The following is a 24231-nucleotide window of genomic DNA, read 5'->3' on the forward strand; positions in this document are numbered from 1 at the left end:
CCGTCTCCTTTAGCCTAACCGCCATAACCGTGGGACGTAAAACTAAAGATTTCATTTCACTAGAAGTACTGAAATTTCTGAAAAAGTAAAGCATCATACCCTACGAGTTATATATTCCAACATCACATAATTGTATGTAGGGGTTGTATGTCTGTCAGACGTTTGTTTCATGGCCAAATGATAATGAAAACGAAGGATAACCATTTCTCCAGTCTAAGATTAATCTTCATTGTTTGGAGAGGGTTATTTTTTTCAATAAACACCGTTTATCACTGACATAATTAATTGTGTGTGTACTTTATTTATTTATTAAATAATGCATGCATACACGACATGAGCATTCAGTAAATGGATACTTGAATATTTGAATTCAATTATCTATACAAGCCGGCTACGAGTCTTTTGTCCAAACTACTCTTTGGGATGAGCTTCTTACCAGATGTGTAGCCTACCGAAGGACCACACATATGTTATCGAAACTATTGTGCTATTGTTTTTTATTATTATTATTATTATGCTTTGGCAGAAAGTTTTGTAGATATCGAAGCCCGCCAGTGAAGCCATATCTAGAATCTTGGTGCTAGATCTAGCATAATTCACTCCCATTTAGCATATAACATCTTGACTTTAGCATCTTGGCAAAATCTCATTCTTTCCTCTGGAGAACAGAAAAAGAACGAAACTTTAGATGGCTCACTGACCGTTGGGAATTATCCCTTAGTTAAAGCGATGGTTGGAGTAATAAAACCAGTTAGTATTTCCGCTGTTGTATTGTTGAATTTACAGAAATGTTCAAAAATAAGCAAAACATGACTCTGTACAAGATGTTTACTTTCCCATAGTTTTATTATTGTCAACTGAACCCTGAGTGTCTGGGATGTTTCAGTCCCTTCTCACTTTACAACTTGAGAGGGGAAGGGGTATGACCGCTAAAAGAAATGCTTCAGTGCTGCGTCGGAAGCGGCATGTTTTGTATATATTTCTTAAAATGTTATCCATTCTTAAAGTATAAATTCCCCCTTCCTCCCCTGATTCTCTTTCCAATACAGAGAACCGACTCTTTAAATGAAGAAAGAACCCTGAACCCTCCCGAAAATGCAAAAATGAATGATGCGTACAAATAAAAAAATCTGTGGATGAATCAAATAATGCAGATACATGAGAAGATGATGATGAAGATAACAATGTTTGATGCAGCGCAGTCCACCACATGTAAATAGATTTGAAGGGTTCATATTTGTGTATGTGTACGTGTGTATGTACTTGTTTCTGAGTATTTATATGCGCATGTGTCTTGTAATTGTTATATTAGTATCCACTGGATTAAGTGAAAGTATAAAATGGATTTGATGACTGCCAAATTGACGTCACCTTGGTAAGTCATTATTTTTTAATATTTAGTAATATTAAATTAGATTATAGTTTAGCGTCGTTTTCAGGAGCAAAGCTCTACAAGACGTGAACGTACAGTTTAACGTCGGATTTGAAACACATGAGCTCCTACCATGAATCAAACCTTGTTCGAGAAAGGCGCATACGCTAACCACATAGCAACGGGGAGCTCAACATTTAGTGATATGTATATTAAGTTGTAAAATTATATTCGTTTGATTTTCACTAATATAATCTTCACAATATAAAGCATTCGCTAGGCACGTTATCTTGTTTAAAAACAAAAAGCCTATCTTTTATGTTTCCGTCTCGGGGTTGGACTGCGGGATGATAGAAATCCGAAAGAGATGTTTTTATTATATTTTGTACAGTAGATCTGCTCCTTCATAATCTCCGTGTTTGATAAGAATGAACCTCCCTGGCTCACGTATACGTAATATAACAAACCATGCACATTAAATGCAAGACTAATATAGCAAACATTGAAAATGCCCCCTAGAAAATTTTCTTCGACCGCCCATATCTGGAGGTACACAATTTCGCAACTCAGTGGATACGATGTGGATGTATTCAAAGTCTACTGATTTACCCATAAAATTTAAATTTTATAACAATATTCTCAGTGAACACTAACCTGAGGAGAACTATTTTTTTAATTCGATCGCTAAAGGAGTTTTTTTTTTTCACCAGGTCTTGGTAATCGTTTGGCACGAAAAATGAAGTTTGTACAAGTGTTTCCCCAGTAATTTTTTTGAGAAAGGGGTCCTCCAGGAGCGTTATTTAGGGTGTAATTCCTGCGTTTGTTATATACATATATAGATATAGATAGATATAAATATAGATATACTGTGTATATATATAAAGATAAGTAGGAGCGGGTCTTTAAAATTAGTTCGGAAAGATAATATGAAAATCTGGCATAATTTGCAAGAATCTATCTAGTCTAATATAAATAAAATAAATTGTTTGTGTTTGTCTGTCTGTATGCAGCCTGGGGACCAGACGAGTGGACCGAGAGTTACCAAATTTTAGTCAGGGGTACCCTGGCCCAGGCCCCAGATCAAGACGAATCTTTTTTTTTTTTTTCAAAATTCGAACCAGGGGGTCTCAGGGTGCGCTTACAGGGACATGTAAAAATGGTAGGAAATGGCCGATATTACTGTCGAATTCAGTTTTCGCGGTCGCTGAAATCAATGGTGAAACTCTGATCACATTAACTTACAAATTCACCCTATTCGGGCCGGTGGTCACCGGAGGGGGGGGTCGGATACCGAGACATGTAAAAGTAATCCAAAATGACCAATATTAGTGTCAAATCCATAGTTTTCGCGGTCACTAATATCGATGGTGACACTTCCATTTGCGATGATTTGCAAATTAAGCTATAATTGTATGCGGGCCGGAAAAAAATCTTTAAGTTTTGCGTCCCACGGTTATGCCGGTTAGGCTAAAGGAGACGGTGATGATGAGAGATGAGTGAAAGGGTGGAATGAAGAAAGTGGGAGGAAACGGGAGAACACCGAGAAAACACACGCACACGGTGTTTGTACACCACAAAGTTCACTTGGCAGGGGCTGGGATCGAACCCGGGACCCCAAGCACCAGAGGTGACAGCTCTACCACTGAGCCACCGCGGCCCTCAATGAGGTTGGAAGCTGGTCAGTCATGGCGGGAGGTGGCACATGCCATAGGAGTGGCACAGAGTGTGATTTCCCGATTGTGGAATCGATTTCAAACAACTGGAAGTGTTCAAAGAAGACAAGGACAGGGCCGTCCACTAGCAACCAAAGCCAGAGACGATCGTTATCTCTTGTTAACAGCCCGTCGAAACCGGCGTCAGAATACAACTCTGCTGCCGCGAGCCTTCCGAACAACAACAGGACGCATAGTATCTACTCAAATGGTCCGCAATCGCCTTCGAGAAGGCGGTCTCTACGCACGTAGGCCTATGGTGTGTGTCCCATTAACTGCACGACACTGTGTTGATCCAAGAGCGTAGGCGGAGGAACATCGTGGGTGGGGACGCAATGAATGGGGCAATGTTTTGTTCTCTGACGAGTCTCGATTCAGTGTAGAGCCTGATAATCGACGTGTTCTCATCTGGAGAGAGTGTGGAACACGACACAATCCCATGTTTGTGCGAGAAACATCCCAGTATCATGGTGGTGTACTGATGGTGTAGGCAGGAATCAGCATTGGTGGGCGTACTGAGCTCCACATAATCCGAAATGGCTCTTTGACGGCTCTCAGATATAGGGATGAGATCACGAAAACTCTTGTTCTTCCTTATGCTGGTGCCATTGGTGATTCGTTCCTTTTTATGGATGACAATACTCGTCCTCACATAGCTCGGTTAGTGGATGAGATGGTGGATGCTGAGGGTATCGCTCGGATGAAGTGGCCAGCATGCTCTCCGGATCTCGTTCCAATTGAGCATGTCTGGATAATGCTTGGCAGACGAATTGCTGCTAGGCCAGTAAATCCAACAACCATTTCAGAGCTGGAAGTCGCTCTTCTGGATGAGTGGCACAACATCCCCTAAGAACTCATCGATAATCTGATTGAATCCATGCCACGCAGGTGCGAGGCCCTGTTGGCTATTCGAAGTGATCATATGACATATTAAGGAACAATCAGTGTTGTTGCCTTGCCTGTTTGTGAGCAGTTCGAGACGTGCACACATAACCGTCTTGTGTCATGAGCCATGTGAACAAGGTTTTCCGTGCCCCAACACCAGTATGTGCCCCATTTTTCTAGTATATCTTTAAGCATTCCTTCTTGTATGATAATATGAGTCAAACACAAGCTTATTCATACACTATCTTAAGGTCTTGTGTAATATTTCAGCTGAACCCCTAATTTTTTTGAGCATTATATACAGTATATATATATATATATATATATATATATATATATATATATATATATATATATATATATATATATATATATATATATGATCGAAAATGGCCTCGAATCCATACTAGCTAAGATGAACAGAAGATGTCGTTTAAATCCACAAATTCAGCCCCATTAGTACTCTAAGGAGGATGGTGACATGTAAAGATAATTGAAAATTATCGATATGAATGTCAAATTCATAGTTTTGGGGCTCCACAAGTTCATTGGTGACAGTTTTGGTGCCCTTTGTGTCCAAAAATGAAACGTATTCTCCCCGTGCGAAGAACGGATATTCTGCTAGTCTGTAATAACTAACGGAAGTTTCATTTAATATATTTCTCGCTGCTCAAATTTACTCACTTGTGCGGTATATGTGTGTAAAGTAGAATTAAAACCTGTTCCTCTAAGTATTTTTTCGTTAGCGAAATACATTGTATATACACTAGGACATCGATAATCCTAACGTCAAAAATCCGAACGCGGTCCCTAGAAGGTTTTTACATTTTGTCTTAACGCTAGCGATAAACAAACAATAGCGTGTCCATCGACGTTATGTGAAGTTAGTGTTTTTACAAAAGTTCATTTATATGTAATTGTTTGTCATGTATTTTTATTTTTATATTTTCTTAGGCCTATAAGTTTTAAGTGTGACTTAGAGTACAAGCAAGTTCTTCAGAAACATTAAATGTAAGTAGCCTTACGTACGGTATTGTAATTACTGTATGTACTGAATAACCACTGTATCGATAGAAGAACATACCGTACAGTATATGTAAGCCTAAAAGACATTTTCTTGGTCATTTTCGAAAATCCGAACAATTTGAAAAACCGAATACCTGTGGTCAAAATTAGTTCGGATTTTCCACTTCCCACTGTATATGTTGCAGACATGTTACAGCAAGTAAGATCACTAGCATCAGGCCAACAAATAGTTTTTAAACTACATTTTCCTGTTTTTGCCAATATTTCCGAACAAATGATTTTTTCTAATGGTTTCAAAATTTCCGGAATTTTACATAGAACAATGAAGATATCTCTATGAAATATATGTTTGATTTAACATATTAACTAAAATGATTCTGTGATTAGTAAAAATGATGATTCTGATAATACCCAAATTTTCCTTTTTTTCCCCAGCTCGGGAAAACAGTAAAAAAAAAACTGTTTTTTACCCAAAATTTCCGTTTTTATCACAGGCCTTCACAACACTAGTCTGAACACACAGTGCACCGAACACTCCTAACGATGGAGAATGTTAACACCACGACATCGGCAAACTATAACTAAAATGAACACGTGACCATCACCACTAGACCTTGGCACAATGGCAGAGCGTTGCATTGTCTGATGAATCCCGATATCTTCTTCATCATGACGATGTGAGGGTGTGAATCCGTTGTGTTCAAAGGGAACAGCTCCTTGACATCTGTACTGCGGGACGGAGACAAACTGGCTGCGGCTTAATTATTATCTAGGGAACATTCAGTTGAGCATCCATGTGTCCAGTGGAGCTCGAGCAAAGCACCATGACGGCCGAGGTGTCGCACGCTGCTTGCAGACTACGTACACCCCCTTCATGACGGCCATGTTTTCCATCGGTATTGGAATTTTTCGACAAAATAATGCACCATGTCACAAGACCAGGAGTGTGATGGAGTGGTTCGAGGACCACAGGAGTGAGTTCCAAGTGATGTGCTGGCCCCCAAACTCTCCGGATCTGAACCCAATCAATCACATCTGGGATGTGATTGAACGTAACGTGAGGGTGCATCACCCCCTCTGCGGAATTTACGGAAATTAGATGACCTGTGTGTGCATATGTGGTGCCAACTCTCTCCAGTGACCCACCGAGGAACATTGCGACCATGCCAAGACGCGTTGCCGTTGTTATTCGTGCCAAAAGTTGGACATACTAACAATTAGGTAGATAGTCATAACGGTCTTGCTGATGTGTGTGTATATTTTAACTCGTATATTTTGTCTCGACTCGAATTTCGAGACGTCTCGACTCGAATTCGAGTCGAGTCGAGACAGAGACTGTCGAGTCGAGACACGAGTCGAGACAGCACCATATTTTCGAGTCGAGACACGAGTCGAGACAACATTTTCTCGAGACGAGTCGAGACAGGCTTAAATCTCGACTCGACTCGACTCGAGCGCATCCCTAGATGTTTTATTTGATACAGGACACTTTTTGCGGCCATTTAAAAACGGTGGCCCAAATCGAAAATTGTTTCCTACAAAAGTTGTTTCGTTTTCCAAGTACTATTGAATGAGGTATGATTCAATACATGTTCCTATTTGAAAATTTGGAGTTAGACCCTGGGCCCCCTTGAAGGAGGGCCCTGTGGGTCACCACAACAACACCATGTGATGCGCCCTATGACATTTTCCTATCTCAGTTTTTGTTTCATCTTTTTATTCTCAGCCATTTCGGATTTATAAGCACTGGACGTTTTATCTGAAACACCCTGTATATATATATAAATATATATATATAAATAAATAAATAAATAAATAAATATATATATATATATATATATATATATATATATATATATATATATATATATATGTATATATACAGAGAGAGTGTGTCTGAGATTTCAATATATTATCATAGCTCTAATGAAGGTACTAGATAAGCAACGAAACGATTGAAGGATCAATTATAAATGAATCTACAGATAACAAACTCCTCTCCTCTTGTTTTAAAAGTGTTTGATCGTAAAACTTACACATAATATTGAATTTGAAATAAATAGTAAATAAATAAATAAATAAATACTTTTACTGCATAATTGATAAATAAATGAAGCAGAAAGTTCACTTACCCGTACTGACTCGGAAGTAAGGTTGGGTATCCCGCTCGAAGTCCTGTGAATGGGAATCCTACAGAGGAAAAGAGAAAAGAAAAAAATAGCTCAAGTAAACTGTACTTAAATTGTACCAATTTTCAATAAAATAGTGACGAAATGATTACTTGTAGTTTGTTAGTAAGTACTAAAGCAACTATACAAAGAGTGGTGTACCCAGAATTTCATCAAGTGAAGAAGGACTAATAACTGGCGTGTTGAAGAGCCGCTAACACAAATACACATACTTTATATAGACCTACTACATTAAGCCAGTGGTTCTCAACCTTTTTTGACTCACATCACACTTTACTCAACATCCAAGACATAGCGACACACATGTTTGATATTATTATTATTATTATTATTATTATTATTATTATTATTATTATTATTATTATTATTATTATTATTATTATTATTATTATTATTATGAACCCAGTTTGTTTTATAATGACTCTATATAGCACTAGAGCTCCTCAGTGGCTAAGCGGTTAGCGTACGCGCCCTTGGCGTGGGAGACCCGAGTTCGATTCCCGGCGGGAGCTCATGTGGTTCGGATTCCACGTTAATCAGTAGGTCCACGTCTCATATAGCCTCGCTGCTGAAAGGGACGCTAAACTGAAATTCAACTCCACTCTATATAGCACTATCAGCACTATTGCCATCTCTGGAGGTGTTGACTCGTACAGTGTATCTCGATTTTAACTGAGTATTATTAAATTCTCCATAATTTTTAAATTCTAAAATTTCGCGACACACCTTAGGAGACTGCATAATACACAAGTGTGTTGCGCGATACATCGGTTAAGAACCACATTTAGCGTTGTACAGGGTGTTAATGAACTAAACGAACAAACTGCAAGAGGTCATTCCTCACATCAAAATAAGAGAAAAAGTTCATATACATTGTGGGAAAAAGTGCATATTTTCGGAGCTAGGGCAGTTCGAAAGCGTGAAAACCATATGTCGCATCACGCTGTATTTCGAATCAAAAGAATCATGAACTGGCAATCCACAAAAATTTCCGACTTCCTGCTGAATCATTCCCTGTTCACTGCTCCCAAGGCTAACTTTTTACTTATTTTGGATTCACCTTTAAGTTCAATCTTATCTGAAAATTCCTTATGTCCTGTAAGGAATAACCTTTGCACCAACTGCATATTGTTGAAATATGCATTTTCGGATGGCATATATTGGCTTTCTTGCCATACACATGAATCAACACCCCACAATTCCTCGCATTAGTAATAACTCATATTCATAATTACATGTGCAATTAAACTTCCATTTCCACGTTTTTGGATGGCTATTACTTCTATCCTTATTTCCATTCTTACAGTTTGTTTCAGGAGCGTCATTTCAGATTTTGCTTGGGGGGGCAAGACCCCTTGATATAAGTAAAATTTCGCGTTTTTCACTGATTTACTACTATTCAATTAATAAATCTTCAACTCAGGGGGGGGGGCAATTGCCCCTCCCTTCCCCCCTAAATGACGCCCCTGGTTTGTTTGTCTATTTCATTAACATTATATATAGCATCATATATACAAGCCTAGGAAAGAATAAATATGACTTTGGAAGCCGACGTACTGACAGTGTGTCATCGACTAAAATCAACGCCATATGGCCGGCCTGAGTCATTCTTCTCAGTTTCCTTTACTTACACGGTACTGGACAACAGACAGAGAAAGGTACTAAATTAAACTCCATTTTCGCTGCAGCCCATGAACGAATATGGTCGGCCGGATGAGACTCGTTCAACTGGATGATGCGTGCTTAGTGTATAGTCTGCCAGGCACCATTACTTCTTCTCTTTGGACCTGAGTTTGATACCTCTTAAATCAAATAGTTCTCCAGTTACTTGGATCGATACAGGAAAACTGTTAGTGTTCCTACCGGCAGTTATTAGTTGGTTGGACTGGAATTTAGCGTTCCTATCAGCACCGAGACTATACGAAACGTGCACCTACATATTGGTGTGGAATCGGAACCCTCTGCAATCGAACTAGGGACTTCATAAGTTAAAGGTGTACTCACTACCCACTAGACTACTAGGAAGTACGTCCACCGGGCGTAGAACCAGCAACGACCATGCTGAGTCTCATATACTAATAATGTGCCTAAGCAAGAGTTCAGTACTTATGTATATATATAGAGAGAAAACTTAAACATAAACTTTCATTTTCACCATTTACTATTCGCACCTGTAGAGGGTAAATTTTGACGCATATGCTAGCGAAGCAGCTCAAAAATATTAAGCACACAGTATTCAAGATATAGTTTCTCGGAAATAAGTTATTTAAATATAACTGACAATACTTGTCTTTTGTGATAAACTATTTTAGAAACTGAGTATCACTGGAGATTATAAAACGAACATATAAAACGAACGCAGAATCAATTTTCAAATTCAAAATAATTAAGGTGGGGGAAAACATGAGGCTGGTCAGCCCTGTTGCGCACGCCACTGTGTGCGATCATAAGATTTATTAAAAGAACTTTTGCGCCCATTAGTGTGTTCAATAAAACAAATTTAATTCTATAGACCTCTTACACATAATTTTGGTTCAATTTTCTGACGTTTTCTGTATAGTCCTCAATAAACTGTCACCCTGTGTGACGTCTAAACAAAATGGCGTAGAGAATGGAATTTTGGAGATTTCTCTCCAAGCAATAAAAAATAAAGAAACAGCAGAGCGTGCAACTTGTATAAGGAATGTTTCCCGTCATTTCAAGTATTTGGAGCAAGGCTCAAATTAGAGTTTAGTGAATGTTAGGAAACAGTTGTTGCGCTGTCTGTTGTAAGATGGACTGATAACAAAAGAGATTTGCTGGAGCAGGTGCCATTGTCTTGTCTCTCCCATCCCCTTTCCGTTCCTTCAACGCAAACAGCTTTTCAGTTCCATTGTCTACACAAGGAATGCTCAAACTAGTGATGTCTCTTGAAACAAGTTACATCAGCAAGAAATTAACTATCATGGTTTAAAACTAAGAAACTTACCTAGAGGAATAATTGTTGCACACAACAACGACAACATTACATAAGCTTTATTACCTTAGTTTAACTTTTACGGATGAAACTTCCAGTGGCGGATCTAATCCGGGGCCAAGGGGCATAGACCCTCCTAGTTTTTGAGTGATAAAAATAATTTAAGCTATTATTTATATATTTTTGAAAGTTTATAGTAAACTATAGTCTGAGTTCTGGATAGGCCACCCAGTGTTTACCTTCTAGAGCCGCCACTGAAAACTTTCTTCAAGATCTGCCTCTAGTCAAAAACCAATTTGTAAAAGGTAAAAGAAAAATTTAAATATCTACGAAATGGTTTCGAAATGAGTTCAGACTAGAAGTCAGGATTTTTGTTTCTTTCTTAAAATTTTAGCGTCTCTTTTCCGAATCGAGACTATGAGACGAGGACCTATAGTTGAACGTGTAATGCAAACCAAAGTGATGCGCCCAAATATTTAATGTTCTCGCAGCGGGAATCGAACTCGGAACCATGATTACACTTCTGTGGAAGAAGATTGTTTAGTGACACTACGGACACAGCTATCTATATATATAAAAGAGAACGTACAAATCCTTTGTTAGCTCATCACGCTAATACGGCTGAAACAATTTCTTTCATTTTTGGGGGGTTATTAAGATTTGGACCCTAGATGGTTTTTATCATATCACTTTAATTTTCAATTACCAGTGTCTTGAGATAATTGACCATTCAAGTGTCTATAACGTAGAAATCCTTTGTTAGCTCATCATAGCTAAATCTAACCGTATTTATATGCAACCCACATGACCGTGTCACTCGGCGGGTTAACATAAATGACAGGCGATATAATGTTAACATTTACTGCAATCTTCTATGTTTTTTATCATATCACTTGAAAGCGAAAAAGTAAAAATTATCTAAGTAACAAAGTTTATTGCGTTCCGGGGTGACCCCAGCGAAGCGGGGTGAACGCCGCTAGTTTGTAATAAATATTCAAAGTTTACTTTTTCCAAAATGAACATACCCCTAAGAATTTATACTACCCGCTATCCATAAGTTTCTTTCCGGTTGCATATCTTCTTCACTATTGACAAACAAAATAAATATTTCGTTCTTTTAGTTTAACGTTCCATGGTTATGGCTGTTAGGCTAAGACAGACGATGCAAATGAATGATGATAAAAGACTCGGTAGAATAAGAATCTAGAAGGGAACGAGAGTAAATTATTTGGCCGGGATCGAACTAAGGTACACACGCACCGGACGTAAGCGCTCTACCACTGAGCCACCAAGTACAAACAAAATAATTATATACAGTATATATATATAGTAACAAATGCATGGTCAAAAGTGACGAAGTGATTGCGGACATCCAAATAAGTAAAACTGTTCCTATAAACATAGGTCTAATGTTTCTTCGTTTCCGAGATACAGGGTGTTCAAATGTCTAGTGCCTCCAATGGCTCACTATGGGAAAATGAATAGAAACGTTCCTTATTACAAGAATAATACAATCAAGTGAAAGTATGCCTGTACAAATACATTTACACTACCATAGAGAATGAAACCAATCCATATTTCAGGTTATTGGGTTGCCAATGTTCCCAACCTTGTATAAAGTGTTATGTTTTCAATAAGCAGTGCAAAGTGGAATCTGCCTCATGTTTCGGAACGTTTTGATGTCAGCAACCACTCGCTAACGTGTGGACATCTAGTGCTAGTCGCTGAGATGAATGGTGATACTCCCACAGGCGTTAATTTCCAAATATAGCCTCCATCGGCTGGGTTTCAGAGGCGTTTTTTTAATTTGAACCAAGGAGTCTCAGGGGACGTTTACCGGGATATGTAAAAGTAGTAGAAAATGTCTGATATTATTTTCTTTTCGTTGTTCAGTTTGTTTACATAGATATTTTATCTGACCCATGCAAAGAATACGTATGTCAGGTAGTATTCTATATAGAGGCATGTGTCCGTATTCCGTAATGTTGCCTCTCTATAGCCATGTAGCCTCATTCCTAAGTCATTTAACCGAGTTTCGTAATCAAAATCCACCTAAGAACTTTATAACTTACAGAAGAAATTTATGTTTATATATATATAAAGTTTGTAATTTATACAAGAAAAATAAGTTTATGAACATTCTGTAACTTTTACAAAAAAGAGAGAGAAAAAGAAAGGAAAATATTTTTTCATTATGTTTAATTTCGACAGATGGAAACAATGTATCTTCTCTTCGTACCATATTACCTTGGTGTTATTCCAGCAATCAAATACTGCTGATCTTCTTTAAAAAAGGGACAACTCACAACGAGCAGTTGGCACCACTTAATTTTCTCGGTCAATCTACTTTTTTCTTTCCGTTTTTTTTTAAAAAGAAAACGTTAATTCTTTTATTTTTCTATCGTGTTAAATAACGAAAAAAAAATATAGAGTTGGCAAGCCTTGTAACAGGAGGGGAGAGAAGTTACGATATGTGTCGTTTTGCTTGCTGCGTAACTTAGCCGTGAATCACTCTAAAACTTAGGCATAAACACATGTTTGGGGGCTTACTCAAAATTCATGGGCGGAAAAGGATGGTGTGTTGGATTTTGTCAAATGTATTAAGGACCACATATGAAAACAGACAATATATCAAAAGTAACGTATTTTATTAACTAAGGGAATAGGGGATTTATTGCCGCAGAAACAAAGCCTTGTCGTTGGATTTTTCATGGACAATCACTGAGAAAAATCCGTTATCCGGCCAGCAATATGTTGTTCAAATATACATTATCTTTATGTTTACTACAGAAATCTGTACGGAGCATATCTTATTCATATCTTACATATGTACTACCCTTAGATGTTACATCATGCCGTTGCAGGTTGTGTGACATCTAACAGTCTTCCGTTATTACACATATATACGTATGTTACATTCGTCATCTATATGTTATATACGTCCATTCGTACGTGAGATCCTGATCGCCTATATTGTTTCATACGAAAAGTACGTATAGGTGGAACACTTATAAAGAAAGTATTATAAAACATGCGTTTTCAGGTATATATTTGCTGTACGTTAAGTCCAAAAACTACAGAATTTACAAATGTGACACATTTTTGCGTTAACCACATACGATTTTTTTCTCTCAGTGAAGTCAATAGCTAGAAATGATGCCAAGGGCTCCCTAGGCTCAGGTTGCTTCACATCAACGAAGAAGTATTCTCTCTGTAGCCGATTAGTTTCTAAACCTGGGGTTTGTTTTTTGACATCTGTTCTCCGTTCTCGAGACACAATCCCCCAAGATAGGTATTCGGCGACGCCATTGGTAGAGAGATTATGACTAAAGACCAACGGTAGGGTCAAAATGCCACACTTTGTCATTTTTACAATGAATCATAAATAAATCCTATTTATTATGGTCATTTTATAGTAGCTCCGTAACATTCTCAATCTTAGATCCATGTAAGGTACGTAGTAACTTATTAATACAACAGGACAGAGCTCAAGTCTATGTTGGGTCAGAAATTTTAGTAATTCATGGGCCTGATGATCACTTATCCGAGGGGCCCAAGAGCAGAATAACGTGTATTGTGTGTAGAATAAGGTCATAATGGCCACAGCACACTGGTTTCCCCAGGGGCTTATATTGATAATAAGACCGCACTGAGTTGTGTCGTACATATAAGTCACTCATTACCTTCTGCAAGAGTGGTGGTTGCATGTAAGTTGTGTTGAAAACTTATTCTGCCTTGCACTAAGAAAAAAATTCGTTTTCATAAGTTCATAAATAGTTAGCAAATCAGAAATTAGATTTCTGGGCTTTCAGTATCTATGACCATTTCAGCCTGTCACGTATGAGGGATGACTGCCCTCTACGATCAAACTATAATTCATATATAGTCATTAACTTTCATTAATCAACCATCTTTTTCAGTCCAAAGGAAAGTAAAATTAAATATATCACTTTATCTCATTTCAAATAAAAAAAGTAACTTAATGTTCACAAAAAGAGAAATTTTGAAATTTAAAAATTTTGGAAGGATATTCTCTCATTATTAGAATTTAACATTGCATTATTATTTTTCTCATCCGGGATGTACTTGGATCTGAATCTACAAAGTGGAAGTGATGTATATATTTCCCGAAAGGTCAAAACAAGGTAAGATCAAAACCGGTTACCAAAATTGGGGAGGTCTCATGCATTCCGTATGAAATCAGTGTTTCCATGCATTCCGAATGACATACCAGTGTTTTTGTTTTTACACCTATCCCACCGTTTCAGATTCATACGACTGGCCATAGACTTTGCAATGAAGATTGTGTTAATATTTTAACTCACTCCTATTTTGCACAGCCTTATCGTAGAGAATCGAGACTTGATTTATCTTCTTTCATTTAACACCAACTTTCACACGATATGCAAGTTGTCTCCCCTTTCCATTTAAAAATTTTGAGTTGGACCCAGTCTGGGACCCTGCGGGGGACCTTGGGACAATTTATTTTACTTTGATACGTTGTACTTTTGAAATGATGAAAGATACGTGTTTTTTTTTCTGTTTTCATATCTGCCCCACCGTTTCAGATTTTTCGGAGTTGCAACGGACTTTATCGACACGCTTAAAGATTTTAATAACAATGAATAAAGTACTGCTCCAAGCAGAATGCATGGGACCTCCCCAATTTTGGTAACCGGTTTTTGATCTTACCTTCACCCATGCTTATAGGAAATATATACATCACCCCCACATTGTGGGTTCAGGTTCAAGTACACCCTTAGTCAGAGAAGTTTCTTCCGATCGATCAAGTTTCCGGTCTTGCGGGTAAATAATGTGTTCATGATGTTTGTTGAACACTGTTGAATGTTGAATTATTTTTATCATGAACTTCTGAGATGTCGGGTATGCTACTCAGTCAATCGCAAGTTAGAGTAATTTTTGAGAATAATGTTTCACTTCTTACTTGAGTTTCTCACAAAGCGAATGATTTTGAAAGGCCTGATGGAATGATAATGTAAGAGGATGCGAGAGAATCATGTGAACTCTCATCAACATGATGTTGTCCAATACTAATTTACATAGCTTGGAATTGAACCAGAGTCCCTTCGCATTAAAGGTGAACGCTATAACATTGAGTCACCAAGCATTATTTCCATGCACCAAATGAAAAAAAATATAATCCATGGCCTTCAGAACGATGTATCCATTGTACTTCTGTGGTTATTGGTATGTGAAGACTATGGCTCCTTCACAAAAACAGTGTAATTTTAGTAAAACATAACCGTAAAGATTAGAAGTATACCGAAATATAATGCACATTTCAAATACACATTTAAGGTAAAGGCATGGGCGCCCGAAGATAATTTTTCTAGAGGGAGGCTCAAATCCCTGCTTGCTATATTACGTTTGGTGTGTTTTTTTTTTTACTTGTATTAAGTAAATCTTAAGAAATTTAATACATTTTCGTGAGTCAGGGGGGGCTCTGTCCCCACCCTGCCCTCCCTTTCGGGTGCCCATGGGTAGAAGTACATAAGAAAAGGATTATGATTAGGAATTAGATTTCTGGACTTTCACCATCTATGACCATGTTAAGGGATGACGTCCCTCGGTGAGCACACTATCCGAGGAAAGGGCAAGGAGAAAAGATTGGAGAAGCAAGGAAGCGGCCTGGGACCTGTATGTAACGTATCATCCGGCATTTACCTGGTGTAAATGACGAAAACCCAGCAAAACCTCACTCAGGATGGCTGGTCTAAAAAAGGTTTCATAGTTTTTGGTCGAGTGTCCTCCAAGAATCGAACCCGGGACCGGACCGTGGATAATAAAAGGAAATGTAACGAAGACAATGCAGCCCCTAAGAAAGTACTGCTTTCAGCACAGTCTTTGTGAGGCCCTTTGGGAAAGATGGACTATATTTTGTTTTTCTAGTAATTAATTTTCATGTTTCATGTTCCTTATGCCTTAAATCGAGATTCAGTACAATACTTGATTGGAATCCAAGTTATTACAGAACACAGTATACGTAAACGTTTGCCTGATCCATATGCAACCAAAAACACTGTAGAGTTTGGTTGGTTGTCGAGCGTGTGGGGGAATTTCGTCTTTTTTTCCTTCCCTATAAAACAAGATTACATAAATTTGTAGTCGATTTGGTAGCAAACTAAATTGGTCTCTGCAGGTTTTGTATTGTCCCTTTTCTTCCTCATCCCACTCCCACTAATCCTGTCATACATACTTTCTAGCATTTGGGACATTATGGCACCTGTTGGGCAAAATTGCATGTCATCTGTAAATTGATGGCAGGTAAGTGGATTTTTTTCTTCCCCCTACGCGTTTGCTGCTTTCAAACAGCGTATCCTTTCCTCTCTCTCTCTCTCTCTCTTTCTTTCTTTCTTTCTTTCTCCCTACTTTGAAAAACAGGGTTGCAGCTTCACTTATAATTATGGAATTAGTAATGCGTTTCCTTTAAAAATATATATAGAAAACTATACTAAATTCTACGGAGAGGAAAAGTAGTAAATTGCAATTTGAAAACTATATTGTTTCTGTTGGGAATTGGAACGGGCACGAAAAGCTACGGAATAATTGTACTGGACTAAAAGTGCCCACAGAAAGTTGCACATACGATATTTTGAATGTTTAGATGTCAGTTATGAATGTGTGCAAACAAGATGGATATATGAGATATGATTTCTTAGGACTCTCATGAATGTTCTCATGTCGTAGTATCTCTAATTATGTAAGTTGTACTTATGCGACTTGATTGGATCTCTTTTGATACTTGAGGTAATCAATCTGAAATATAGAAATAATGCACAAAACAAAGGAATCAATAAGCATCAATGTATTTATGTTTAGAAATTGTATGAACGCTCTAGAAGCTTCCTCAGTCTGGTCTCTATTTAGGCAATTCTCACCTTGTTTTCAACAGTACTAACAGTTTCAATTTAATTTTATCAAAATAGGATAAATAACCATTTTTTAGATTTGTTTAACCGCATGTTGGTTTGTGAGCAAACAACAAAAATGTTAAAGATAAATATTATATCTTTTAATTAAGTACTAGTTTTACGTGTACTGTACACCGAGCCAGATGTTTAGGTACACTCATGTCCAAAATTATTGTCGCATGTCTATAAATATGTTTCTCTAGGAGTATAATTTGATAACCAATCCGACCGGTATTTCTTATAATGTTAGTATGTGTATAATCGGCAAAGACACGTATGTGGAAAATTTCATGTCAAAAGAGCAGTAAATAAGAACAATAAAACGAAAATAAAACTTTCTTGTCCAGTTAGCAATATTTTGTTTTCCTCATTCTAATTTTCGAATTTATAATTATTTTTCTATGAAGGTTACCACAAATATATATTTCCTGATTATAGACATAGTATCAGTATTAAAGGTACCCTCCAAGATCATTATCAAATTATATTCTTACAAGAAGACAATTATAGATATGCGACAATCATTTTGGACATGAGTGTACAACAACGCGTGCGTATAATACAGATGGAAGAGATTAAAAAACGAAAACAGCTTTTTCGGGGGGGGGGGAGAAAGAAAGAAAAAGCCTTTACCAAGGGTTTCTTAATTGAGATTGTTTTTCTAAACGTTTTAACATTAGTGATAGAGCAAAAATGATAGTAGGTAGCGAGAAGTGGCTTCATGCAATCGATAAGGCGTCTTAAGAACACATTTCACCTCCATCCTTAACTCACTACTAAAACCGGAAGTGATAGAAATCCACTACAACTTCCGGTTTCAATATTTTATTTACACAGAGCAAAAACAATAACAGAAAGCGGGAAGCTTCTTTATTTCTTTGGAATCGATTTAACGTTTTATGAATAGGTGACATCTCTCTTTACTCTCTACTCAAACCGGAAGTGACCAAAATCAACCATTTCCGGTTTTAACGCTGGTTGCTATAGAGTAAAAACTGTAATAAATAGCGAGAACCTGTTTTCTGTCGTTAATTAAAAGACTAGTGTATCTCCTAAATCCGGAAGTGATAGAAATATACAACTACTTCCGGTTTTACTATTAATTATCACCCCATACAAATAGAACTTCTTCACGCAATATGCATTGTGACACTACTACTTGTTTTTCCATTAACCACGAATAATATTAGAAGCTGCTGTGGCTCAATGGTAGAGTGTTCACTTCTAGTACATGGGGTGCTTGGTTCGATTCCAGAACACCCCAAGTGACCTTTATGGTGGACAAATACCGTGTGCGTGGGATTTCCCGGAATTTTCCCGTTTCCTCCCACTTTTCTCATTTCACCACTTCGTTCATTTCAGATAATCATTGTCTCCTTTAGCCTTGCCGCCATAATCGTGAGACATAAAACTTAAAGATTTCATTTCACTTCATTTTACGAATAATATTGTAGAATACTCCAAGATTTGAGGAACAAATGTTGCAATTCCAAACAAACAACACAATGGTCATATCTGTTTTTCTTTTTATTTTTTTTTAATACCTCGTTTGTAGTAGTCTAATGTGAAGGTTGAAGGACGAACATTCTTTCGGATACCACAACACAAACTACGTGCCGATAGTTTAACAAAGCAATCAGGCTGTTAAGCTGTAAAAGCAGCAGTTGGACGTACTAAAACGCTACCAATTCAGAGATAGACCACCTGTAAGAAATGGAACGGTGGCCGTTTACAAAAACAACCGGAAGCAAGGCACAGATGGACACCATTCATAAAAAGTTACACTCAGCAGAATGCTTTAGTATAGCGTAGGATAGTAGTTCTCAAAGTTTTTTTTAAAGGTTAACGTCCCACGTTTATGTTCTGAGCAGGGGCGCAGCCACAGGTTGTCCACCGGCTCCGGGTCTCCCAAAACTTCCTAATTTAACGTAAACTTGTACACTTTTTAAATAAAACTCTACTTGTTTAACAGGGAAATGATTTATATAGCTGGATAATTTGACCTTACACTTCATCTGTACTTTTTCTCTTGTAAAAACAAACTAGTTCTGTCATATTTTTTTCCCTCAAATTATAAGTGGAAGTATTTTACAATTACTTATCGTGTTTTCGGCAGCAGAATAATATCCATTCAATTATGCATAGACGTAGTTGCTCGTAGTATTGGACCCCCCCCCCCAAAAAAAAGCTTGCACCCCTCCGGACAAAAATTTGTGAATGCACGTCTGGTTCTGAGGATAAGGGCAACTGTGATTATGATTTGATTTGGCTTGGTTTTTGAAGTTTAGAGTCCCTTCCAGCAGCGAGGCTATCTGAAACGGTGGCCTACAGTTTAAAGTGGGATCCGAACCACAGGAGCTACCGCCAGGAATCAAATCAGAGTCGTCCACGCCAAAGACACGTGTCCTAACCTCTTAGCCACGAAGAGCTCACAGTGGTAATGAGATAGGTGATAATGATGAGATGAAAGAACTAGGAGAAAATGGGGGAAATCCGAGAAAACCCACGCACATGGTGTTTGTCTACCACAAAGCTTACTTAGCAGGAGCTGGGAGGGAAACATTGTTCCCACGGAATCAGGCGTGAGTGCTCTAGAACCGAGCTACCGCGGTACCGTGGGAAATCTTATAGAATAGCTTAGTTCGTTACTATGAGAAATGACTTCAGTTAAAAACTCTAGACCCAAATGAAATCCGTGAGTGTTAAAAGAATCACACTGTATCAGAGGAAAAACGGTGAGCAAAATCCTGAAGTATCTTTTCTAATAGGTTCAGTGTGCCAAGAATAAGACTGGAGTCCTTTCTTAATCCTCTACTCACACCGGAAGCGGAAGAAATCAACTATTTCCGGTTTCAACGTTTATCATTATAGAACAAAAACGGAAATTAGTAGCAAGACGCAGTTTTTTAAACGGATCCCGTGTCTTAAGAGTCTTCACTACAGCGAAATTAAACTACCGCTAATTTTAGAGTTTTTCTGAAACATTTTCAAAACAAATAAAAATATTCGAAAAGCAGAAACGTAGTGAACTAGACAATACAATTTTCCATGTGATACCTTTACCATAATTCACCTATCTGCTTTTCGTATGCCGCTATTTACAGAACCGCAAAAAATGCTAAATCTATCTACAATTGCAAATCGAAAGCAGATAGATGACTTGTGACAACGGTATCACATGCAAAATCGTATTGTCTAGTTCACTACGTTTCTTATTTTCGAATATTTTTATTTGTTTTGAAGATATTACAGAAAAACTAAAATTAGCGGTAGTTTAATTTCGCTGTAGTGAAGACCCTTAAGAATAGGTTTCAGTTCCATAATTATCTACTAAAAGAGGAAGTGGTAGCAATTTATTGCTAATTTTGATATTAATTCCACAGAACAGAAATAGTAAGACAATAAGAAATGACCTCTTGATATGGATTCAGCATCGGAAAATAGTTTCCATTTAAATTCCTATTAATCTATTCCAAGGAAGTGTAGAGCAGTGGTAGAGGATTCGTCTCTAGTGAAAGCTCCTTGGTTAGATTCCTAACCAGCAAGTTTGTGGTGCAATTTCTCGCTGTTCTCCCACATTCTCATTCCCCAATTATTGCATAATCTTACGTGGCCGACTCGGGCGAACATAGTTTTAAGCTGCACTTCCGATAAAATTGAGTTATGAGGTAAGAATGAGTTAGGATCGATCCACAGAAGAGCATATGGGTGGTTTAATTTCGGAAATTTACCTGCAGAAGGCAAGTAAGATAGTTTAGTGTCATTGCATTCGATTGCATGAGAATATTAAACCTTTTTTCCTAGTTTACTCGAAAGTTAGAAAATATTACTTAACATTATATTCCCCGAGTCGCTCATACACACATGAGGGGTGACCAGAAAGTTAGGTTACAAAGAATGCATTAAATGTGTATATACGAGGCGCATCCAGAAAGTAAGTTTCCCACTCGTCCCATAGCTAGGAAACGGTATGTTGCGCGAAGCGATTACGTGTACGTGAGAGAATAAGGTCCTAGCATGGCACATGCACTAGCGGAACTTCCTTAGTCCTCTCTGTAGCGTCGTGGCAGTTGTTGAAGATGGACGTTCCTATTGCAGCTCTCGCCGCGTGTGAAGTAGGAACAGTGATAAAGTTTTTGAATGCACAGGGCATAGCACCAATCGAAATCCACCGTCAGCTGTGCCAGGTCCATGGGCCTAACGGCATGAGCAAGCAGTTCATGCAGATTTTCCGCTCCTTATTGCGCACCACTGTCAGGGAGTGTCTGTTGATCAAGAAGTTTTGTGTTGAAGCAACTGACCCTAGAGCACAAAGCAAGGCGCACAGGGTCAGCATTGACATTTTTGCAACGATACAGCTGACGATGGATTTCCATCGGTGCTATGCCCTGTGCATTCAAAAACTTTATCACTGCTCGCATTTCACACGCTGCGGGAGCTGGAATAGGAACGACAATCTTCCATCACTGCCACGACGCTACTGAGAGAATTAGGGAAGTTCTGTTGGCGCATGCGCCATGTTAGCACCTTACTCTCTTACGTACAAGCAGTCGCTTCGCGCAACATACGGTTTCCAAGCTAGTTTCCCTGGGACGCGTGGGAAACTTTCTCTCTGGATGCGCCTCGTATTATTTCAGATAACCAATACAGCCAATAGATATGCATACATTAGGTTATTTTTAAACTCCATATCGGTTGAAGCAGTTGTCGCATCGGGAAATGAGCTTGAAGATTTCCTCCTGGTAAAAATCCTGTCCAGCTACGTTGTCACAAAGTGTTTCACTTCCTCGTCTGAAGCAAAGCGACGGCCTTTCTAGGTGCTCCTTTAAGTGTCAGAACACATGCAAGTCGCTGGGAGCGAGGTCCGCATTGAAGGAAGGGTGATCGATGATGTCCTAGCGAAACTGCTTCAACAGCGTGGTGGTCTTCTGGGTTGTATGCGGGTGCGCATTGTCGTGAAGGAAGATGACACCGCTCTCTGATATATTGACGAGATATAACAGTCTCTCCATAAACCGTTACCAGCTGCCGGTAAATTTCATGTTTCGCCCACAGTAATCGAATAACTGAACTGACATCTTCGTGAGACCAGTTTTCCAAATAAGTCCAAATAAGTTGTGTTTACCTGCAACTAGTGCTGTAGGTGGCGAGTGGCTGAAACTCTTCACAGCTGCCAAATCTATGTATTAAAATTACCGTACAATTTTCATTTTTTCTATGGCAGTTGAAATTCCAAAAATATTTCCCTTGTAATCTTAGTTTCTGATCCTCCCTTGTGGACCTTCAGCTTAACATGAGAACGGAAACACACGATCTTCCATCTGGAATCGAACCTAGATCTTCCGAACCATAAAATATGAATTTGAAAAGATGGATTGTGCTTGTCAAGAACAAATTTCACCTTCGACCTCACCCCTCTTTTGCAACCGGAAGCAGTGACGGATCCAGGGGGGCGTTCGCGGTGATCGCCTGCCCCCAGAAGAGGAAACTTTATTATTTTATATATATAAATAAGACCCATCCCAGAGTTTGAAGCTCTTAAAAGTAGCTCTAAGTAGCAGACAACTCACCTCCCCCCCCCCAGAAGTCGGTCCTGGATCCGCCCCTGACCGGAAGTGATAGATCTGCTACATCCGGCTTCAATATTGAGTCCTCGTAGTTTAACAGTCAACTGTAGTTTTACAATGTGAAACTTAATTGACGTAATTTTAATAATAACCTTCTAGATAAAAACGAAAAGGATTGTGTTTGTGATTGCATCACGGAAAAATGGCGGAATCGTTTGAAATGAAATTTTTGATACAGTTATCACCTTTCTCGAACTTCTTTTTTTTTTATTTATCATGGTACCCTTGATTAAAATGCGCATCCTAAAGGGGTAACGGGGGTTCAAATTTTATGCAAAATAATGAATTTCTACAATGCAGGATTGTTTGTGAAATGAATAACAGCTTTCGTCCAATAATAAGAAAAAAGTCTACGCGGTCCTAAAACCTCGAAACTTCAAACGTTTCTTAGAAAGTTTATCGCTCCCAATTGCCCCTTTGTGTTTCAGCGTCCCCTTTATGGTTACCAATTTTTTTTAAATGAAAATACTGGACACCCTCCTGGATTAAGTATACTCTTAAGTTTGTGACATTATCGTTTGTCAATAATGTAAACAATCTGAAAGTGGTAACACGTAATTTTTTTGCACATTCAGAAGGCACATGCAATTTCTGTAGTCTAATGATAATAATACACCAAATTTAAAGCAGAAAAGCAAATATAATTGGCAATACAGTAAAACCCCTCAAATCCGAACCCCGGAAATCCGAAAACCCGGTAAATCCGAACACGTTCTCAGGAGAAAAAAATAACTACAGCTGGAAAATGAAAAAAAAAAGATTTAATTACACAAATTTAGTTTTTTTAAAGGTTTTAACATTTTTAGATTTAATGCTTATTCTAAATCATTATCTAATTATATTCTTACAAGAAGACAGTTATAGATATGCGACAATCATTTTGGACACAAGTGTACACCCGCCAGTCAAGGTCACTGCCCTTTCGACCACTGGGCCACCCTGTCTAACCTCAGTCGTTGTTTTACTGCCAGTTCAGTGACGAAATAAGTGCGTAATATTATTTCCCGGGTAATCCGAACCCCCCGAAATCCGAACAGGCTTCGGCCCCAATTAGTTCGGATTTGAGGGGTTGTACTGTATAATCATGGCATGCATAAAATATACTTGAGAAATAAGTCTTACCAGCTTTGATGGAGCTGGTAATGTCCCATAATTCCTACATACTTTTACTGGATCCTTATACACTATTTAATTGGAAAATGTAGCTAAGGATAAAGCAGACTGCTAGCTCCGCTCTTGAAAATATACTTCTGTTGACTTTTAACAGTTTTGAAAAGTTCAACAAATTTTCCTGCTTTCAACTCTTCAGCAAACTCCGAGCACGACAGGTCGATATCAAAGCGAATTATAAGCTCTGCTTTAACCATATTTATTGACAAACAATTCCTTTCGTCACTCCAAAATAATCTGAATAGAACAGAGAATAGTAGTAGTAAGAGGGAAAATTAGCGGACACTAGCGTCCAGTTTTGAGGTCGTACCGGACACAGGACAAAGTCAAAAACCGAAATGTTCGGTAAAATACCGGACAGT

At 38.2% G+C, this 24231-nt stretch overlaps 1 protein-coding gene across 4 annotated transcripts in view; it reads right to left on the bottom strand.

The window, feature by feature from the left end:
- The window catches only part of LOC145683664 (RNA-binding protein 38-like), a 300719-nt gene that overhangs the window by 135579 nt on the left and 140909 nt on the right, over positions 1–24231 (bottom strand). For all 4 annotated transcript variants that reach the window (XM_081755011.1, XM_081755009.1, XM_081755010.1 and 1 more), the window contains exon 3: positions 7128–7185. In XM_081755011.1, the coding sequence (XP_081611137.1) occupies positions 7128–7185 (58 nt within the window). The remainder of the gene's footprint in view (positions 1–7127; positions 7186–24231) is intronic.

The sequence above is a fragment of the Thermobia domestica genome, chromosome 4, assembly GCF_964235325.1.
Source record: "Thermobia domestica chromosome 4, izTheDome1.hap1.1, whole genome shotgun sequence".
Classification (NCBI taxonomy): Eukaryota; Metazoa; Arthropoda; class Insecta; order Zygentoma; family Lepismatidae; genus Thermobia; species Thermobia domestica.